We start from the raw sequence: 15,295 nt of genomic DNA on the forward strand, positions 1-15,295 counted from the left end.
TTGCCCAGCCCAGAAGGGACTTTTCCAGGCCAGCCCACTGCTGGGGTGGGGCAGGGGGGACAGCAGGAGCAAAGGTCACCCTTCTGCCCCCTGTGGCCCCTGCTTCTGCCCTCTGTGGCCCCCCAGCCAACTTGTTTTCCAAGGGACAGTGGGGAAGGGAAAAAACAACCTTGTTTTCAGCCAGGATCAGACTGGCTAGAGAGTGGACTTTGGATTTCTTAGCAGGCTCAGATGGGGCCTGACAGCTGGGGCCAGTAGATGGTGGGAGGGCTGTATAAAGGGCATTTCCAGCAGTGCCATCTTTTTACCTGAGGTCCAGGGCGGTTGAGGCTCTTGGGAAAGTTGGCACTGCCAGTTTATGGAAGGCCCGGGATCCCAGCCTCCTTCTCTCCAAGTTCATTCTTTCAATCACCCCACAGATGTATTTATCAGACATCCATAGGGTGCCTAGAATTAGTCAGGGATCGTGCACCCTCAGAATGCTTGAGAAGTATAGGGGCTTGAGGGACTTACACTCTGAGGCCCTGAAGTGTGGCTGGGGTCTTTCTTTGTGTTTCAAAGGTCCAGATGCTGCCTAACTAAAAGTGAAAGTGACTCAGTTGTGTCCAACTCTTTGTGTATACTATAGTGGGTAGCAGTTTCCTTCTCCAGGGGATCTTCCCAATGCAGGGATCAAATGCAGGCCTCCTACATCGCAGGCGGATTTTTTACCAGCTGAGCCACCAAAGAAGCCCAAGAAGACTGGAGTAGGGGTAGCCTATCCCTTCTCCAATGGATCTTCCTGACCCAGGAATCAAACTGAGGTCTCCTGCATTGTAGGTGGATTCTTTACCAGTTGAGCTACCAGGAAATCCCTAAATAACTGAGGGGCCTTGAGATGTGGCCACCGCCTGACCTCTGATCCCTGTCCCTGAACTCTCCATGCCTACTAGATTCTAGTTGCACTGGCCTTTGAGCTCATCGATCTTACTCAGCTTCTCAGGGCCGTTGCACAGGTGGTTATTCTTGCCTGGAACCTGGGCTGACCTACTCCCTCAGAGTTTGCCTGGTTGGCTCTTCCTTGTATTTCAAGTCCTAGCTTAAATGTCACCTCCTCAGAGAAACCTTCCCTGACTCCCCTAGCAATAGTAGGTCTCTCCTAGTATTTCACTGCACCTCAGGCCACTCCCCTATAGCACCCACTGCATTTTACTTATATATTTGCTCACCTGAAGTGTCTGTTTCCTCACTAGATGTTCTGTATCTGGTGGTTTCACCATTTAATCTCTATTGCCTGGCTCTTTGCCTGGCTCACTGCTTTTCATATAGTAGCTGCATGATAAATATTTTTTGAGTAAATAAATGAATCAGCCAAGAGGTTGATAGTAGAACCAGTATCAAATCAGAAAGTGCCCGTCTCCCACTGGGGCGTGGATTAGCACAGAAAAAAAATATACCTGAAGTCCAAAGCTCTATTGAGAGGAGTGTTTTAATTGATCCAATATCAGCCCATGGAAATGACTGCCCTGGCCACAATCTGTAGGGAGGACATTCTCTTAGAATTATTTGTCAGTGGGAACATCTGGAACCACAATACGCTCCTTCCCTCCCTGCAAGCAGGGAGACCAATCAATTGAATGCTGTGTTGGTATTATCTGTTTGTGTATATATGATTGAACAGCATTATGTGATTCAACAGAAAGAAATTTGAAGTGAAGGAAAAATGGTTGCATGGAGTGGGGGTATCTTCAGGCCCATCTAGGAGCAAGAGACAAGAAATCTGGTACTGGAGCATTCTTGCGTCTGGGTGATGGGGGCTGGGGGTGGCAGGGGAATGTGACATTAAAAGGAGTGGCCTGGTTCAAATTCCAGCTTTATTACCACTTATCTACTATGCAAACTGAGTGGGATACTTCGCTTCTGCCAGTCTCTTTCCTGTTCCTGTTTCTGTTTTATTGGGAATGAAAACAGAACCTACAGCAGAGAATTCATGGATAGGGTTCAACACCAACGTCTGGCACATAGTAGCTGCTCAGTAAACAGGGTTCTTGCTTGCACGGCAGAGAGGTTAGTTAGATCAGGCTCCCCCAAGACCTGCACTCTCCCTTACAATCACACAAGTCCTTCACTTCCTTTGACTTTTGGCTTCCCATGCCCCATGAAAATAGGAAGGTTGGGTTCTGGAGTCCTGAAAGGTGTGAAGACTCACTTTAATGTGGACAGTGGTGAATTTACCATCTAAGAATCCTAGCCAGCCTCTGTCCTCCCTAGCTCCTTTATACATATACATATAATTTATTTGTTTGGCTGCGCAGGGTCTTGGTTGTGGCACACAGGATCTTTCAGTCTACCCTGAGGCACGTGTAGTGTTTTAGTTGAGGCATGCATACTCTTGGTTGCACTATGTGGGATCCAGTTTCCTGACCAGGGATGGAACCCGGGCCCCCTGCATTGAGACCACCGCGTCTTAGGCACCAGACCACCAGAAAAGTCCCCCAGCTTCTTTCTTGGTAGAACAGGCTTGTCTTGGGAAGCCACTTTCTTCTCAGAAGAGCCGTTTCTCAACTGAAAAGTTGGTGAAAACAACAAATCCTCACTTGCCTGCTTACAGAGTTTTGCGCAAATCAAAAGCCAGGAAAGTACCTTACAACCTGTGAGGAGGCTTTAACTCTAACCCTGGTTCTTTATATTTATAAATATTTATTCAAATGGAAAGTTGGGGAATTCCCTGGCCGTTCAGTTAGGGTCTAACCTGGATTCTTTGAACTTGGCTTAAGCACCCTTAAGCACTCTCTTTGTGCTTCAGTTTCCCTGTCTCTAAAATGGGGAGAGGTTTACTGCCTCTGCGAGGGACTTGATGTCTTCAAAATAACTGTCCTGGACATGGAGACGGAGAGATGCCTTGAGTTCTGGAAAAGGTGCTTCGCTTCCCAAGTGGGCACTCCTCCAAGCAATCTTGGGTTCCACCCCCAGCTCTTCTTTGCCGGGTGGCAGGTGAGGGTCTGCCCTCTGCTGGCCGGGCCAGGAGATCAAACCCTGGGAAGTGGGGAGAACCGTGGTAGCTCAGGGAGGTATTTCAAAGAGGGAGTGAATGGAAGGAGTTGGTTCCTCGAAAGGTGTACGTACGAACAAACTGTTAAAAAGCTAAAGACTTATGATGTTAGTCTCGTGCTTTGGAATGCAAAGGGCTGGATAGTTTGCAGGGTGGTTGATGGTCTCTCCCCTCTGGACTCAGGTCCATTTGGTTTGTCCTGGAGGATTTGTCAACAACTTCGGAGAGCCCGGGCGCGGAGCTTCCTGGGAAGTGTAGTTCCCAGTCGGGCTTTCCACGCCGCCGCTCGGCCCCCACTGCTACGAGGGGACTCCATTTCCCGAGGTGCTTCGCGCCCCGGGGGGGCGAAGGGCTGCCGTGGCGTCGGGCCCCGGGCCGAGCCGGGGGTGGGGGCTCGGGGAGGCCGTGCGCCCGCGGCCGTGGGCGAGCGTCCGTGCGGCCTGGTCCGGGCCATGTCCGCGTGAGGACGCCGCCGCCGCCGCCGCCGCCGCCGCCGCCGCCGCCCCAGCCTCGGCCCGGTCCGCCGCCCACCATGGGCTCCATCCTGAGCCGCCGCATCGCGGGCGTGGAGGACATCGACATCCAAGCGAACTCGGCCTATCGCTACCCCCCAAAGTCCGGTGAGTGGCCGCCCCGACTGCCGCCTCGGCCCCGCCCCGGGCCCCCCGGGCGCGGATGGCGAGGCGCGCGGGCTGGAGCGCGCGGGGCGGGCAGCGGGCGGCGGGGCCTCGGCGCGGGCCCCGCGGCGGAGGGTGGGCTGGGGGCTCTGCTCGGCTCCGCGGCCTTCCCTGCAGCTTCCCTGTCTGGGGCTCCACGCGCCCTCCACCGGGACCCTGGGGCGAGGGTCGGTCCGGCGCTGACTGCCGCGGCCCGGCCGGGTGACCTTGGGTCAGTCATTTCGCCCCTGCGCGCTGCACTCTCCCACGGCTGCACACCCGGGAGACACTCGATAGGAAACCTCCCCAAGGACCGGGGTGAGATTTGGGGGCGCGCAGCTGGCAAGGACTTAACCCCGTGCCCGGCGCTTTGCTTGCGTTTACAAAGTGGTCATTGTCACAGGGCTCAACATCACTCCATCGCCAGTTTTCGCCTTCTTCGGTGGCTCGGTGGGAGACCCGGCCAGGGTTCTGTACGGTCCCCCCTCTGTCCCGTCTGGACAGAGGCTTAGCTCTGCTGTGGCCTGGCGCATGTGTTTAGTGGGTGGGTGGGAAGGCGCTGGGGAGTGGGCCTGGGCCCAAGGAGGCATTACTGTCCTTGGGAGAGGAGCTGGGAGTCCCTGCTGGAGAACCAAGGGATAGTTGGAGAGGACCTCCCAGGTTCTCCAGCTTCCCGTTTTTGTGTCTGAGAGATGTGGGCCACCAGGGAGGAAGTGACTTTACCAGGGTCTCAGAGCTGGACCAAGAGTTCGACTCCCAGGCCAGCTGTCCCCCTCCCACTGCCCCCCACCCCCCAACACACTGTTCTCTTGCCTCTGATGGTGAGAGTGGCCTGACCTGCAGGTTTAGCTCGGGTTCCTCACACTCCATCTCCTCATCTGGTCGTTTGCCCGGGAGGAGGACAGGGCATTTGGGCCTTGTGGGCACTTTCAGACTGGGGCCTTTGATTCAGGCTTCTGCAGCATTGCATCCCGTTGGTGGTTTCTTGGCCTCTTAGTTGGCCTGTGGGCATCCCCCAGGCCAGGTTTCCCCTGAGTATGTCCAGGACCATGGGGAAGCTTGTTTAAGGTACGTTCCCTAGGCCCTGCCTCAGATTTCCTGGGTCTGCTGGGGGCCTAGGAACCTGCATCTAAAACCCGTTCCCAGAGTGAGTTGACTGTCCACTCAAATTGGAGAACTGCTCTGCTCTCATTGTGGAAGGGGAAAGAAGGCAAGTGTCTGGGACCACCAGAAATAAACAGGGTGGGGACTAGCACAGTTGGGGTCAGTCAGAGCTGGGCCAGAGAGCCCTGTTCCCTGATAGGCATGGGAGGTCTCCATGCCTTCTTGGTCCCTGGCACAGGACCAAGGACAGGAAAGTCCCCGCTGGTGTGGGATTCCCTGGAGGCTGATGTTCCAGACCTGATGGAGCAGTTGGTTATTTGAAGTCATCCTCTTCTGTCTCCGATGTTCTTCCTGATCGGCTTTGGCTGAGTCTTCCTGGTCTTAGACAAGCCACCTAGCCTGCTGGGTCACAGTTTCCTCATCTGTAAAATGGGCTGATCCTTGTACAGCGCTTAGCACCTAAGACGTCTTCACAAGTTGTTAGCTGCTATGTTGGCTTATAGAGGAAATTAGGTGATCCATTCAGACTCTTAATAGCAGTTAGCTGTGGCTTGGCAGAGCCAGCAATAAGTTTAAGGTGGTCACCTGGGCCCGGAGCAAACCTCATGTCCCTTCAGTTGGGTACTTGGAGAAGAAATCACAAATGCAAGGCACTTCGGGCACTGCTTTTGCATTCTGCGCGGCTGACCTTGTTAATCAGTCCAGACACCCCTACCGATCCTGGACGCCCGAGTCAGCCACAACTAATCGACTGGGGCTGGCACCCAGGTGAGTGCCATGTGCACCTTGGTTTTGCTGCCAGCGAGATTAGTGCCCTCCTGGGCCTGTTCAGTCCAAAGGCTGCCCTTGCTGCTTCCTTCTCTCTCGGGCCACCTTGTTCTGGGAGGCAGTCAGCAACCTAAGCAGGACTTGAGTATGTTTCCTCAAGAGTGGGCTGGGGATGGAAGAAGGGGGTTGAGATTTTTAGGGACCCCTGGACTGTACAGTCAGTTCATGAGAAAGTTATCTTTTCAGGTCTCTGCCAATTTTGTTGATTGTGTTATGGACAAAGAATCATTGGGAGCTAGAATTTGCTTGAGAACTTTTTTTAAAAATGTTGTTTATTAATTTGTTTTTGGCTGAGCTGGGTCTTTGTTGGTGCGTGGGCCTCTCTCTAGTTGCAGCGAGTGGGGGATACTCTCAGGTTGGGGGACTCGGGCTTCTCATCGCCGTGGCTCTCTTCTTGCAGAGCGCCGGCTCTAGCATGCTCAGGCTTCCGTAGCTGTGGTTCCCAGGCTCCAGAGCGCAGGCTCAGTAGTTGTGGCGTATGGGCTCAGCTGTAAAGAGGCAGCCTGCTAATGCAGGAGACACCAGGGATGTGGGTTCGGTCCCTGGGTTGGGAAGATCCCCTGGAGGAGGACACGGCAACCCACTAAAGTGTTTTTGCCTGGAAAGTCCTATGGACAGAGGAGCCTGGCTGGCTACAGTCCACGGCTTGAACCTATGTCTCCTGCATTGGCAGATGGATTCTTTACTACTGAGCCACCCAAGAAGCCCTGCTAATATTTATTTCTAACACCTCTGTAACACTGTCCATTTTTTTTCTGACTTTATTGAGATATAATTGACACATAACATTGCATAACTTTTAAGTATATAGTGTGATGACTTGATATGGGTATGTGTCAGGGAGATGATTATTGCAATAAGGTTACCTGTATGTGGGGGTCGGGTGGGGTGAGGGCCTCTGAAAATCTCCTGTCCGATTTCCTTTCACTTCAGAACTTCCAGCGCACACTGTAACAGTGTGTAGGTCGAATTTAACCGCTTTCACTTTGTTTTCATTGTATTTATTTATTTTACTCGTAACAGCTTTGTTGCGGTCTCAGTCCTGTGCCGTACAACTCATTCTTTGTAAACCTGGTGACTTTCTGTAAGCGTACAGATCCTGACGCCGTCAGCACAGTCAGTTTCAGACCTTCCCATCACCCCTCAACATCTCCTTGCTTCGTGCCGTTCACAGGCGCGCTCCGCCGTCACCCTCGCCCCCGCCCACCCCTGATCTGTGTTCTGTCTTTAGAGGAGTCCTTCCTGGACATTTCGGATGCTGGAATCAGCCTTTTGTGTATGTCTGGCTTCTTCCACTCAGCATGACGTTTTTGAGGCTCAGCCACGTTGTACTTTACGGTGTGGCTGTAGTGCATTTTGTTTATCTGTTCACCAGCTAATGTACACTTGAGGTGTTTTCACCTTGTGGTTCTCAGGAATAATGCCGCTGTCAACATTCGTGGACATTTGTGTGGTGCGTTCAGTTCTGTTTGGTATACACCAGGGAGTGGAAATGTTGGGTCATCTGTTTAACCTTTTGAGGAACTGCCAGACTGTTTTCCATAACATAATGGTTACTTCATTTATTCCCATCAGCAATGTGTGAGGGTTCCAAATTCCCAGCATTCTTGTCAACCCTTATTATTGTCTACCTTTTTAATTATAGCCGTCCTAGTGGGTGTGAAGTGGTATCTTGTGGTTTTGATTTGCACTTTCCTGATGACTAATGCTGTTGAGGTCTTTTCGTGTGCTTATTGGCCTTTGTACATCCTTTGTGTGCGGGATAGGGGGGCAGGTTAGAGACGGGGTGGGCGTGGCTCTACTAGGCTAGTTCACTTTTTAGAAGTTGCACTGTCTTCAGTGGTGAAAGTTCTTTATGGGTTCTGGATACGACGATACAATTCATGTATCAGCTCTGTGATTTGTAAATGTTTCCTGGCAGTCTGCGGTTGTCTTTTTCATTTTCTTAATGGTGTCTTTTGGGCAAAAGTTTTAAATTTTGGTGAAGTCCAGTTTATCATGTTTCTTTTTTTTATTTTGGCCACACCCTGCGGCTTGTGGGATCATTCCCCAAGGAAGGATTGAATCCGGGCCCTTGGCAGTGAGAATATGGAGTTTAACCACTGGACTGCCAAGGACTTCCTCAGTTGTTTTAATGTTTAATGCTTTTGGAATTATGCCTTAAAGATCTTTGCCTAGCTCAAGGCCACGGAGATTTTTCTCCTGTTTTTTTTTTTGTTTTTTTTTTTTTCTTAAAATTTTATAGTTTTAGCTGAAACATTAAGGTTTGTGGTCCAGTTTGAGTTAATTCTTTTAATGTATAGTTTGAGGTCAAGATCTCGGTTCTTGTGTTTTTATTTCCGGCATATGGATATTCAGTTACTTCAGCAGCATTTGTTGAAAAGACTTCTCTTTTCCCATCAAATTGCCTTTGTACCTTCATCGGAGATCAGTTGACGGTAAATTCTGCACGCTGTTGCCCTGCTGTCCCTTGCCCCAGTCACACAGGTGGCCAGTCCCCAGCCGAGGGCTAGAGCAGGCCTTAGGACACCTGGCTGGAGCCCTGAGGGAGAAGGGTGCCGTTGCCGGGGGCCCGGGGGCGCACAGGGTCCCTACAGGAGCGCCTGGCCGGGGGCTGCTACTCCACGGCTGGCTGTTCCTCCTCCTGGGTTGTTCGCGTGTCTTTCCAGCGCTGTGTGTCTTTGTGGCCCTGCCCTGGTGTATGAGGGAGGTCATGGTAGGGATGGGTCACCCAGGAGGAGTGTCAGGAGGGGCCGCCAGCCCCCTGACCCACCAGCCCCTCAGGTGGACGTGAAATACGCCCCGGACCTGAACCTTTTGTGTACCAGGTGCATGTCCTTTCAGAGCATTTTCACATCCTTGATCTCATCGGAGGGACTTCCCTAGTAGCTCAGATGGTAAGGAATCTGTAACACAGGAGACCCAGGTTTGATCCCTGAGTCTGGAAGATCCCCTGGAGAAGGGAATGGCTACCCACTGCAGTATTCTTGCCCGGAGAGTTCCAGGGACAAAGGAGCCTGGTGGGCTGCAGCCCACGGGGCCACAGAGAGTCGGACATGGCCGAGTGAGTGGCACTGCCACTGCCTCGCTGGGACTTGGCCGTGTCCTCGTGACACTAGGCTTTTGTTTTCTTTGGCAAAGGAGCTGGAAATCAGACTGTGCCCTTTGTCTCCCAGCACCCGGGCTTGCACACGGCAGGTGTTTGATAAATGCTTGTGCAGCCAGCCTTGTAGAAAACACCCCCTTCTCTAGAGTGCAGGCTGCTCAGACTGGGCTGCACCTTTCTCTCTTTTTGCAAGGTTTATTTGTGTGACTGCACCGGGTCTTAGTTGTGGCAGGTGGGGTCTAGTTCCCTGATCAGGGTTTGAACCCAGGCCCCAGGCATTGGGAGCTTGGAGACTTAGCCACTGGACCACCAGAGAAGTCACTGGGCTGCATCCTATTCCCTGGGGTGGCAGCTGGGGCTCCATGGACTTCTGGGCCTGCCACCACACGATGCGGGGCCCGCAGTGCATGCCGGGAGGCCTTGGGCGTGTGCCTCTGTGTTGGTGCTTCTAGAGGTGTCTGCTCGTGACCGCTGCCACCTGCGTCGGGTTTGCCCTTTCTGGATGGGGCCTTGCTGACTCTGGTCAGTTGGTGCCTAAAGGGAAGAACTGAGGCAGGTGTTCCACACAAGGGAGTGCTCTCTGTATCCCTGGGCCCCATCAGTGTCCTGGGGGCAGTGAGCTTACGTTTGGAGCCCCAAGGTTGGTGGTGGAGGGGCGAGGGTGGGAAAGGGGCTGCACCTGCCCTCAGTGGTCTCACCTTCCCACTCAGAGCTCTGTGCCATCGTTGCCTGCATCGTGCCCCCTGCACTGTTCATATGGCAGAGCCGGTTCTGAGCTTTGGCTCATGTGAACTCAGTTTGGATTCTGTCATTGAAAGAACTGTATAAAGAAGCTGAATCTTCTGAGCTTCAGTTGTTAACATTTTTGTTACACAGCAACAATGAACCTTTCTGCTTTAGGTAAAAGCGGAAACAAAAACCCTTGCAGGTGGCGGTGGGCATCCAAGGACCTGTCTCCCTGAGGGAGAAGCCGGGTTTAGACGCCTTGGTGGTGGATGCTTGTGCGCTGTGCCCACCGGGGCTGCGGTTCGCCGTGGCGCTTGCCCTCGGGGTTCTGGGGGTCCGCGCATCCTTTACGTGGCTCCTGGGCTCCACTGTACTGCCCCCTCAGCTGGTGCCAGGGGAGGAAGCCTGGGCTTGTGCTGGGCAGGCCGGCTGACCAGTGGGCTTTTCATCCCATGCCTGGAGGTTGGCCGTGGCGTGGAGGGCCCGGCTACCCAGGGTCAAAGGGGTGCTGGTGTGCACTTCCTCACAGTTGGGGTGGCCTAGCTGTGCTGACCACACGCACCGGGTGGGCACAGGCGGAGCTCGGCCCCGCCTTGGGAGAGGGGGTCGCCTCCTGCCTGTGGAGCCATGGCAGGAGGGGCCCTGGATTCGGGGTCCAGAGGCCCTGCGCCCTGAGCTGCCCCGTGACCTTGGGCCGGTCGCCTGCGCTGAGGCCCCACTTCCACACCTCTAGGGTTAAGTTAACCTCTGGTGCCCGGGCCCCTCAGTCCAGACTCTGAGTCCACGGGAGCTGGTGGGCGGGACCCGGCCTCAGCCCGAGTGTTCCCAGGCCTGGCAGCTTCCTGGGAAAGTCCTGCACTTCCTGGATGACCTGCCAGGTGGCGACCACCGCTGCCTGCCTCACCCCCCAGCTGGGGTCCCGTGGCCAGATGCCAGCACGGGACCCTGTCTGTGGGCCGTTCCTGTGTGTTTCCATGTGGTCTGGTACAGGCGTCGGGCCTCATGTTTCCATGTTATTTTGTGAAACGAAGGGCAGTGGGGCCTTGGATGCCTCCCCCGCAGCGCTGGGTGCGGGCTCAGTGAACAGCAGTGGAATCGCTCAGTTCTGCCAACTGTCCTGGCGTCTGCTCGGCTCCTGGGAGCTGGGGGAGCCCGGCCTGCACCCTGCCCATCTGCAGACGAGTCGATGATGTGGAGCGGAGTGGGGGTCCCTCGCTATCTAAAGATCACTGGCCTACTGTCCCTGAGCTGGGAGCGGGGGCATGGCTGGGGAATGGTGGTTTCTCATCCTTTCATCCCATGCGGTGTTGGCTTGGTCCTGGGTGCCCAGTGCCTGAGATGTTGGCCTCCGGAGAGGGTGCTGGCTCCCCCAGTCAGCCCTGGAGTCCACTGTTCAGATAGCCTCCACTTTTTGTTCCCCGGGGGTCCTGTCCCTGCAATCCTGCAATGGCCCTGAGTGACCGGACGCCCTCGGTGCTTTAGGAGGACCCGAAAGGAGGAACTGTGTTCAGTGCTGCAGAAACATGCAGTGTGTACACACGTATGTCTGCGTTCACAGTGTCGCATACTGGGGAGACGCACAGGGCAGGGGCTTCCATGTGCTGGGGCATCACCTGGCGAGCGGGCTGTTGGACTCGAGCAGCCGCAGCTCCTGAGGCCCCCGGTGACCCTCCCCAGTCTCTGCCCCCTCCTCCGTGGGAGGCCCGCTCGGGCTCCAGCGGAGGTGAGTTGTGCCTGCTCCTGAACTTGGTATAAATGGAAGCAGACGCTCTTGGCTGCACGTCGGGCGACGCGAAGACTGAGGCTGTGAGCGGGCGGCAGCGTTTCCTGTCTCTGCCACGTGACGCCCTGGTGCCTGTGGGTGCCGCTCTATGTTCAGCTGTGAGCTCGCGTGGAGGGTGCCGTGGGGGCTCCAGTTCAGGCTCACAAGTGATGCCGCTGAGGACACTCTTGTGACTGGTTTTTGTGCCCACCAGTCTGATTTCCTTGGGTGCCTTTGGCTTTTTCACTTTTTAAAATAATTGTGGTGAATTCCCCTTGACAGTTACCATCCTGCCCATTGTAAGTGTGCATTTCAGAGGCACTCAGTACGTGTCCACGGCCATGTGGCCAGCCCCACCATCACCCTCCGCGGAGCTGAAGCTCCATCCCGTTTCCACCTCCCCCAGCCCCTGGCAGCCGCCACGCTGCTTTCTGTGTCTGTCCTGACAACCCTGAACGCCCGTCCCTCCAGGGCTGTTTTCATTCCTGGCCGTGGGTCTGGCCCTCTCTGGTGTGTGTGTGCAGAGTCCAAAGCTATTGTAGTGTGGTGGGAGCCCGTTCACACCCCCACCAGAGCTGCAGGGGTTCTGCATTCTCACCTGTGCGTGTGTGTGTGTTCTATTCTGTTACGTCGCTCTTCTTTGTACTAGTAGCCATGGATATCTTGTGGTAGTTTTAGTTTATTTATTTTTACTTAGACTGGGTATGTTTTTGTATATAAATTGCCGTTCATTTCTCTTCCTCTTTTTGTGGCATCTTTTGCATATTAAAAAAAAATACTGGATTTCCTCTCTTTTCGCATTCAGTGGCAGGAGCATTTTCCTAAGTGCTGTCTGTTTCGTTATGAGTTCTTTGGAGACTGGCGCTCACACCAGCTCTCCCAGTGGGACGTGTGCTGACAGCCCGGTGGGGGCGGTCTCCGGAACCCAGGATGGGGAACCCGGCCCAGGAAGCCAGGAGGAGACCACGGAGCCCCGGCCGCCCAGCCTCAGTGTCGCGCTGCCGTGGCAGGCGCAGAGCCGGCTTCACCCCCGGGGCCCTCAGGGACCAAGTCCTGCGGTCCTGGGCCAGCTCCCGGGGCTGGGGGCAGAATCTGGGAACGGCCCGGCACAGTCAGGTGACCACTGCAGCCCCCTAGCTGTGTCAGCGGCTGGGACTTGAGTGTGCTGGTGGCCGCCGGGGCCCAGCTCCGTGTGTGGAGGCTGTGTCCACAAAAGAAGTGTGTGTGTGTGACCTCTCCCCTCGAAAGAGGTGGGGATTCAGCAAAGCAGAGGCTTTGCTTGGTCAGAACCCGTCTCAACTCACTGTTCTTCCCTCCATGGAGGGCGGGTGCGAGCTTTTCACTTACCCTGTCCACTCCGGTACGGCTTCCACGTGGCAGGGAGGCCAGGAAGCACCGGTGTTTATCAGGTGTCTCCTCACCCATGCGAAGCTCCTTTGCACGATTGGCCACTCCTGTCCTCAGGGCGTTCCCAGCGGCCCTCCACCCGAAGCCAGTGTTGTTGACCGAGGCCTTGTGTTACTGCGGATGCCGAGGCCCCAGGAGGTTTGGCTGCACCGAGTTCCCCAGCCCGAGTGTGAGGAGCGGAGGAACTGTTCCGTGCACACGTGACCGTGACCCTGGGGAATCCCTGAGCAGGACGATCGTGGCGGGTGGGCCCCGGGGTTTGGCTCCTCTGTAGTCTGAGGGGCTGTCTCCCACCTGGTGGGTGATCTCATGGCCCTGGAGAGGCTTTCCGTGGTCAGCCCTCTCTGCGGACAGTGCCCTCCTGACTCCTGGAGTGCCGGCCCAGCTGGGGTGTGACGGCAGCGGGTGTCAGCAAGCCAGGAACTGTGCGGTGGTAAAGCAAGAAGGATTTTCAGCCAGGGGAATGGACGGACCGTTCCCGGCCTTCTCGCCTTTCCTGCTCCCCTCCATCCAGACACCTGGGCGGCTGAGTGAAGCCCACACCTGGCCTCCTAGGTTCCAGGGCAGCTGCGTTTCTTAGCAGGGCCCCCGGGTGTCTCAGTCCATATCACAGTTTACCTGGCAGGGGCGTCGTGATTTGTAATAAATATATGTTTGGTCTTCACCTGTTTCTGGCACAGAATTTCTCAAACCCTTGGAATTTCCTTGGGGAAGAGTGATACTGTGTAATGGGTGTCTTTTAATCTTAACAGACCCTTTGCAACTACACCTGAGTTTATATTAATGAAGTGACCTGTGCAGAGTTTAGCTGAGCGGCTGAGCACGCGCACACGTGGGTCCAGACATCTGGACGCTCTGGCCCGGGGGTCTGTCCTCGTCCCCTGGGGCTGCTGGAACGCAGCACGCCAGCAGATTCCTTGTCTGGGGGCCCTCTTCCTGGTTCATAGACGGCTGCCTTCTGTGTCCCCACATGGCAGGAGGGGTGGGGACCTCTGTTGGGCCTCGTTTACAAGGGCACTGACCCTGTTCATCAGAGCTCCTCATGACACGATCACCTCCCGAAGGCCCCACGTCCTGACACCGTCATGTTGGGGCTTGGGTTTCAACATGTGAATTCGGGGGCCGGGGGGACACAAACGTTCACTCTGCAGTGGGGTCTCAGACTGTGGTCTCCTGATCAGCTTGGGTTTTGGTAGCACTGTGGGTACACAGCTGATGTTTTGGGGAGAACATAGAGGGGGCTGGTTTACATTCCCACTCTCTGCACCTCCTCGAAGATGCCTGACTATTTGGTGTGGATCCTGCCCACCCCTTTCATTCCACTTGAGTCCGGCTCGCTCGCCACACTGACCAGCACTTTGCCTTTTGACTCTGATCCCAAGGAGATCTTTGCATGTCCTGGCACCTAGCTCCTTAGCAGGGTTAGTTCATTTAAGAAACTAAGTTTCTAAGTTTCTAATTTTCGTTTGTAAATGATGGTCACACACGTGTACAGCCAGACATGTGAAAGTGAACACACAACACAGAAAGCAATCCCGGAAGTCCGCTGCCCGCCTCCACTGGTCGTCATGGAAACAGCCATGATTTTCCTCATCCTGGGAGACGATGAACATGGGTAGGCTTTACACCTGACCTGCCCTTCCACGGCTGACATGTGTAAAGGAAAACGGCCGAGTGCAGGGGTGCCGGGAGCCTCCCAGGCCGTTTATCTGTCTGTCATCCTGGTCACTGGGACACCTGTAAGTAGGGCAGAGTCTGAGTCCCTCGGGCAGAGGTGGGGCGAGCCGTCTGAGGCCAAGTGTCCCTCGGCCGTGCAGCAGAGAGGGGACAGAGCGTGGATTTGTTTGAGACATAATTTTAGAAACTGTAGTTGATATTCTGTAGTTGATATAGTTGAATTCCATGATACAGTCCTTGGGGTCACAAAGAGTCGGACACGACTGAGTGATTTTCACATATAGTTGATATAACAGCAGAGGCTGGAGATGGTGTGGAGAAAAGGGAAGCTTCTTACATTGTTGGTGGGATGCAGGAGACCTGGGTTCTATCCCTGGGTTGTGAAGATCCCCTGGAGAAGGAAATGGCAACTCAGTCCAGTATTCTTGCCTGGAGACTTCTGTGGACAGAGGAGCCTGGTGGGCTGGAGTTCACGGGGTCACAAAGAGCTGGGCATGACGAGAGAGCACACACGTATGACGCTCCATGAAATCCGGGGTGTTACGTTTATTTAACTTGTCACCACCATATGCCTTTTCCGTTACTGCGGTTTACTCTGGTTCCTGCTCCACACATGGGCTGGGAGTACACCCTGGCCTCATACGTCCAGCTGGAGCCACCAGGCTGGACTCCTGGTTCTGAGCCTTCCGGCCTAGGCAACCTTGGCTGTATCCCCTGTAACCAAGGCTGCGTTTCTTAGGAGGGACACTGGGATCCATGCAGGGCACCCAGCAGAGCTCGAGGGCCCAGAATTCCCTCTGGCTCACACTCTGCAGGGCCCTGTGGTCACCCTGCCTCTTTATGTGCCAGAGAGAAAAGGGGGACAGTGGGCAGGAATCAGATCGGAGAGCTTGGAGGAGGTGGTCCTCTCAGCCTTTCCCCCAGCGAGGCTGTGAGCTCAGTCCTTTGAAGCTGACCCATGTCCAAGGCTCCGTCCATCTATTTTTATAAGAAATGTG

General features: G+C 54.8%; 1 protein-coding gene across 4 annotated transcripts in view; it reads left to right on the top strand.

Moving 5' to 3' along the window:
• The first annotated feature begins 3,006 nt into the window (after positions 1-3,006).
• MGRN1 (mahogunin ring finger 1) overlaps positions 3,007-15,295 on the top strand; it is a 37,140-nt gene continuing 24,851 nt past the window's right edge. For 2 of the 4 annotated variants that reach the window (XM_069570107.1, XM_069570105.1), the window contains exon 1: positions 3,007-3,651. In XM_069570107.1, coding sequence (XP_069426208.1) covers positions 3,564-3,651 — 88 coding nt within the window. In that variant the 5' untranslated portion in view covers positions 3,007-3,563. The remainder of the gene's footprint in view (positions 3,652-15,295) is intronic. The other 2 variants (XM_069570108.1, XM_069570106.1) reach the window with 1 other exon arrangement.

This window comes from Ovis canadensis, chromosome 24 (assembly GCF_042477335.2).
Source record: "Ovis canadensis isolate MfBH-ARS-UI-01 breed Bighorn chromosome 24, ARS-UI_OviCan_v2, whole genome shotgun sequence".
NCBI classification, from domain to species: Eukaryota; Metazoa; Chordata; class Mammalia; order Artiodactyla; family Bovidae; genus Ovis; species Ovis canadensis.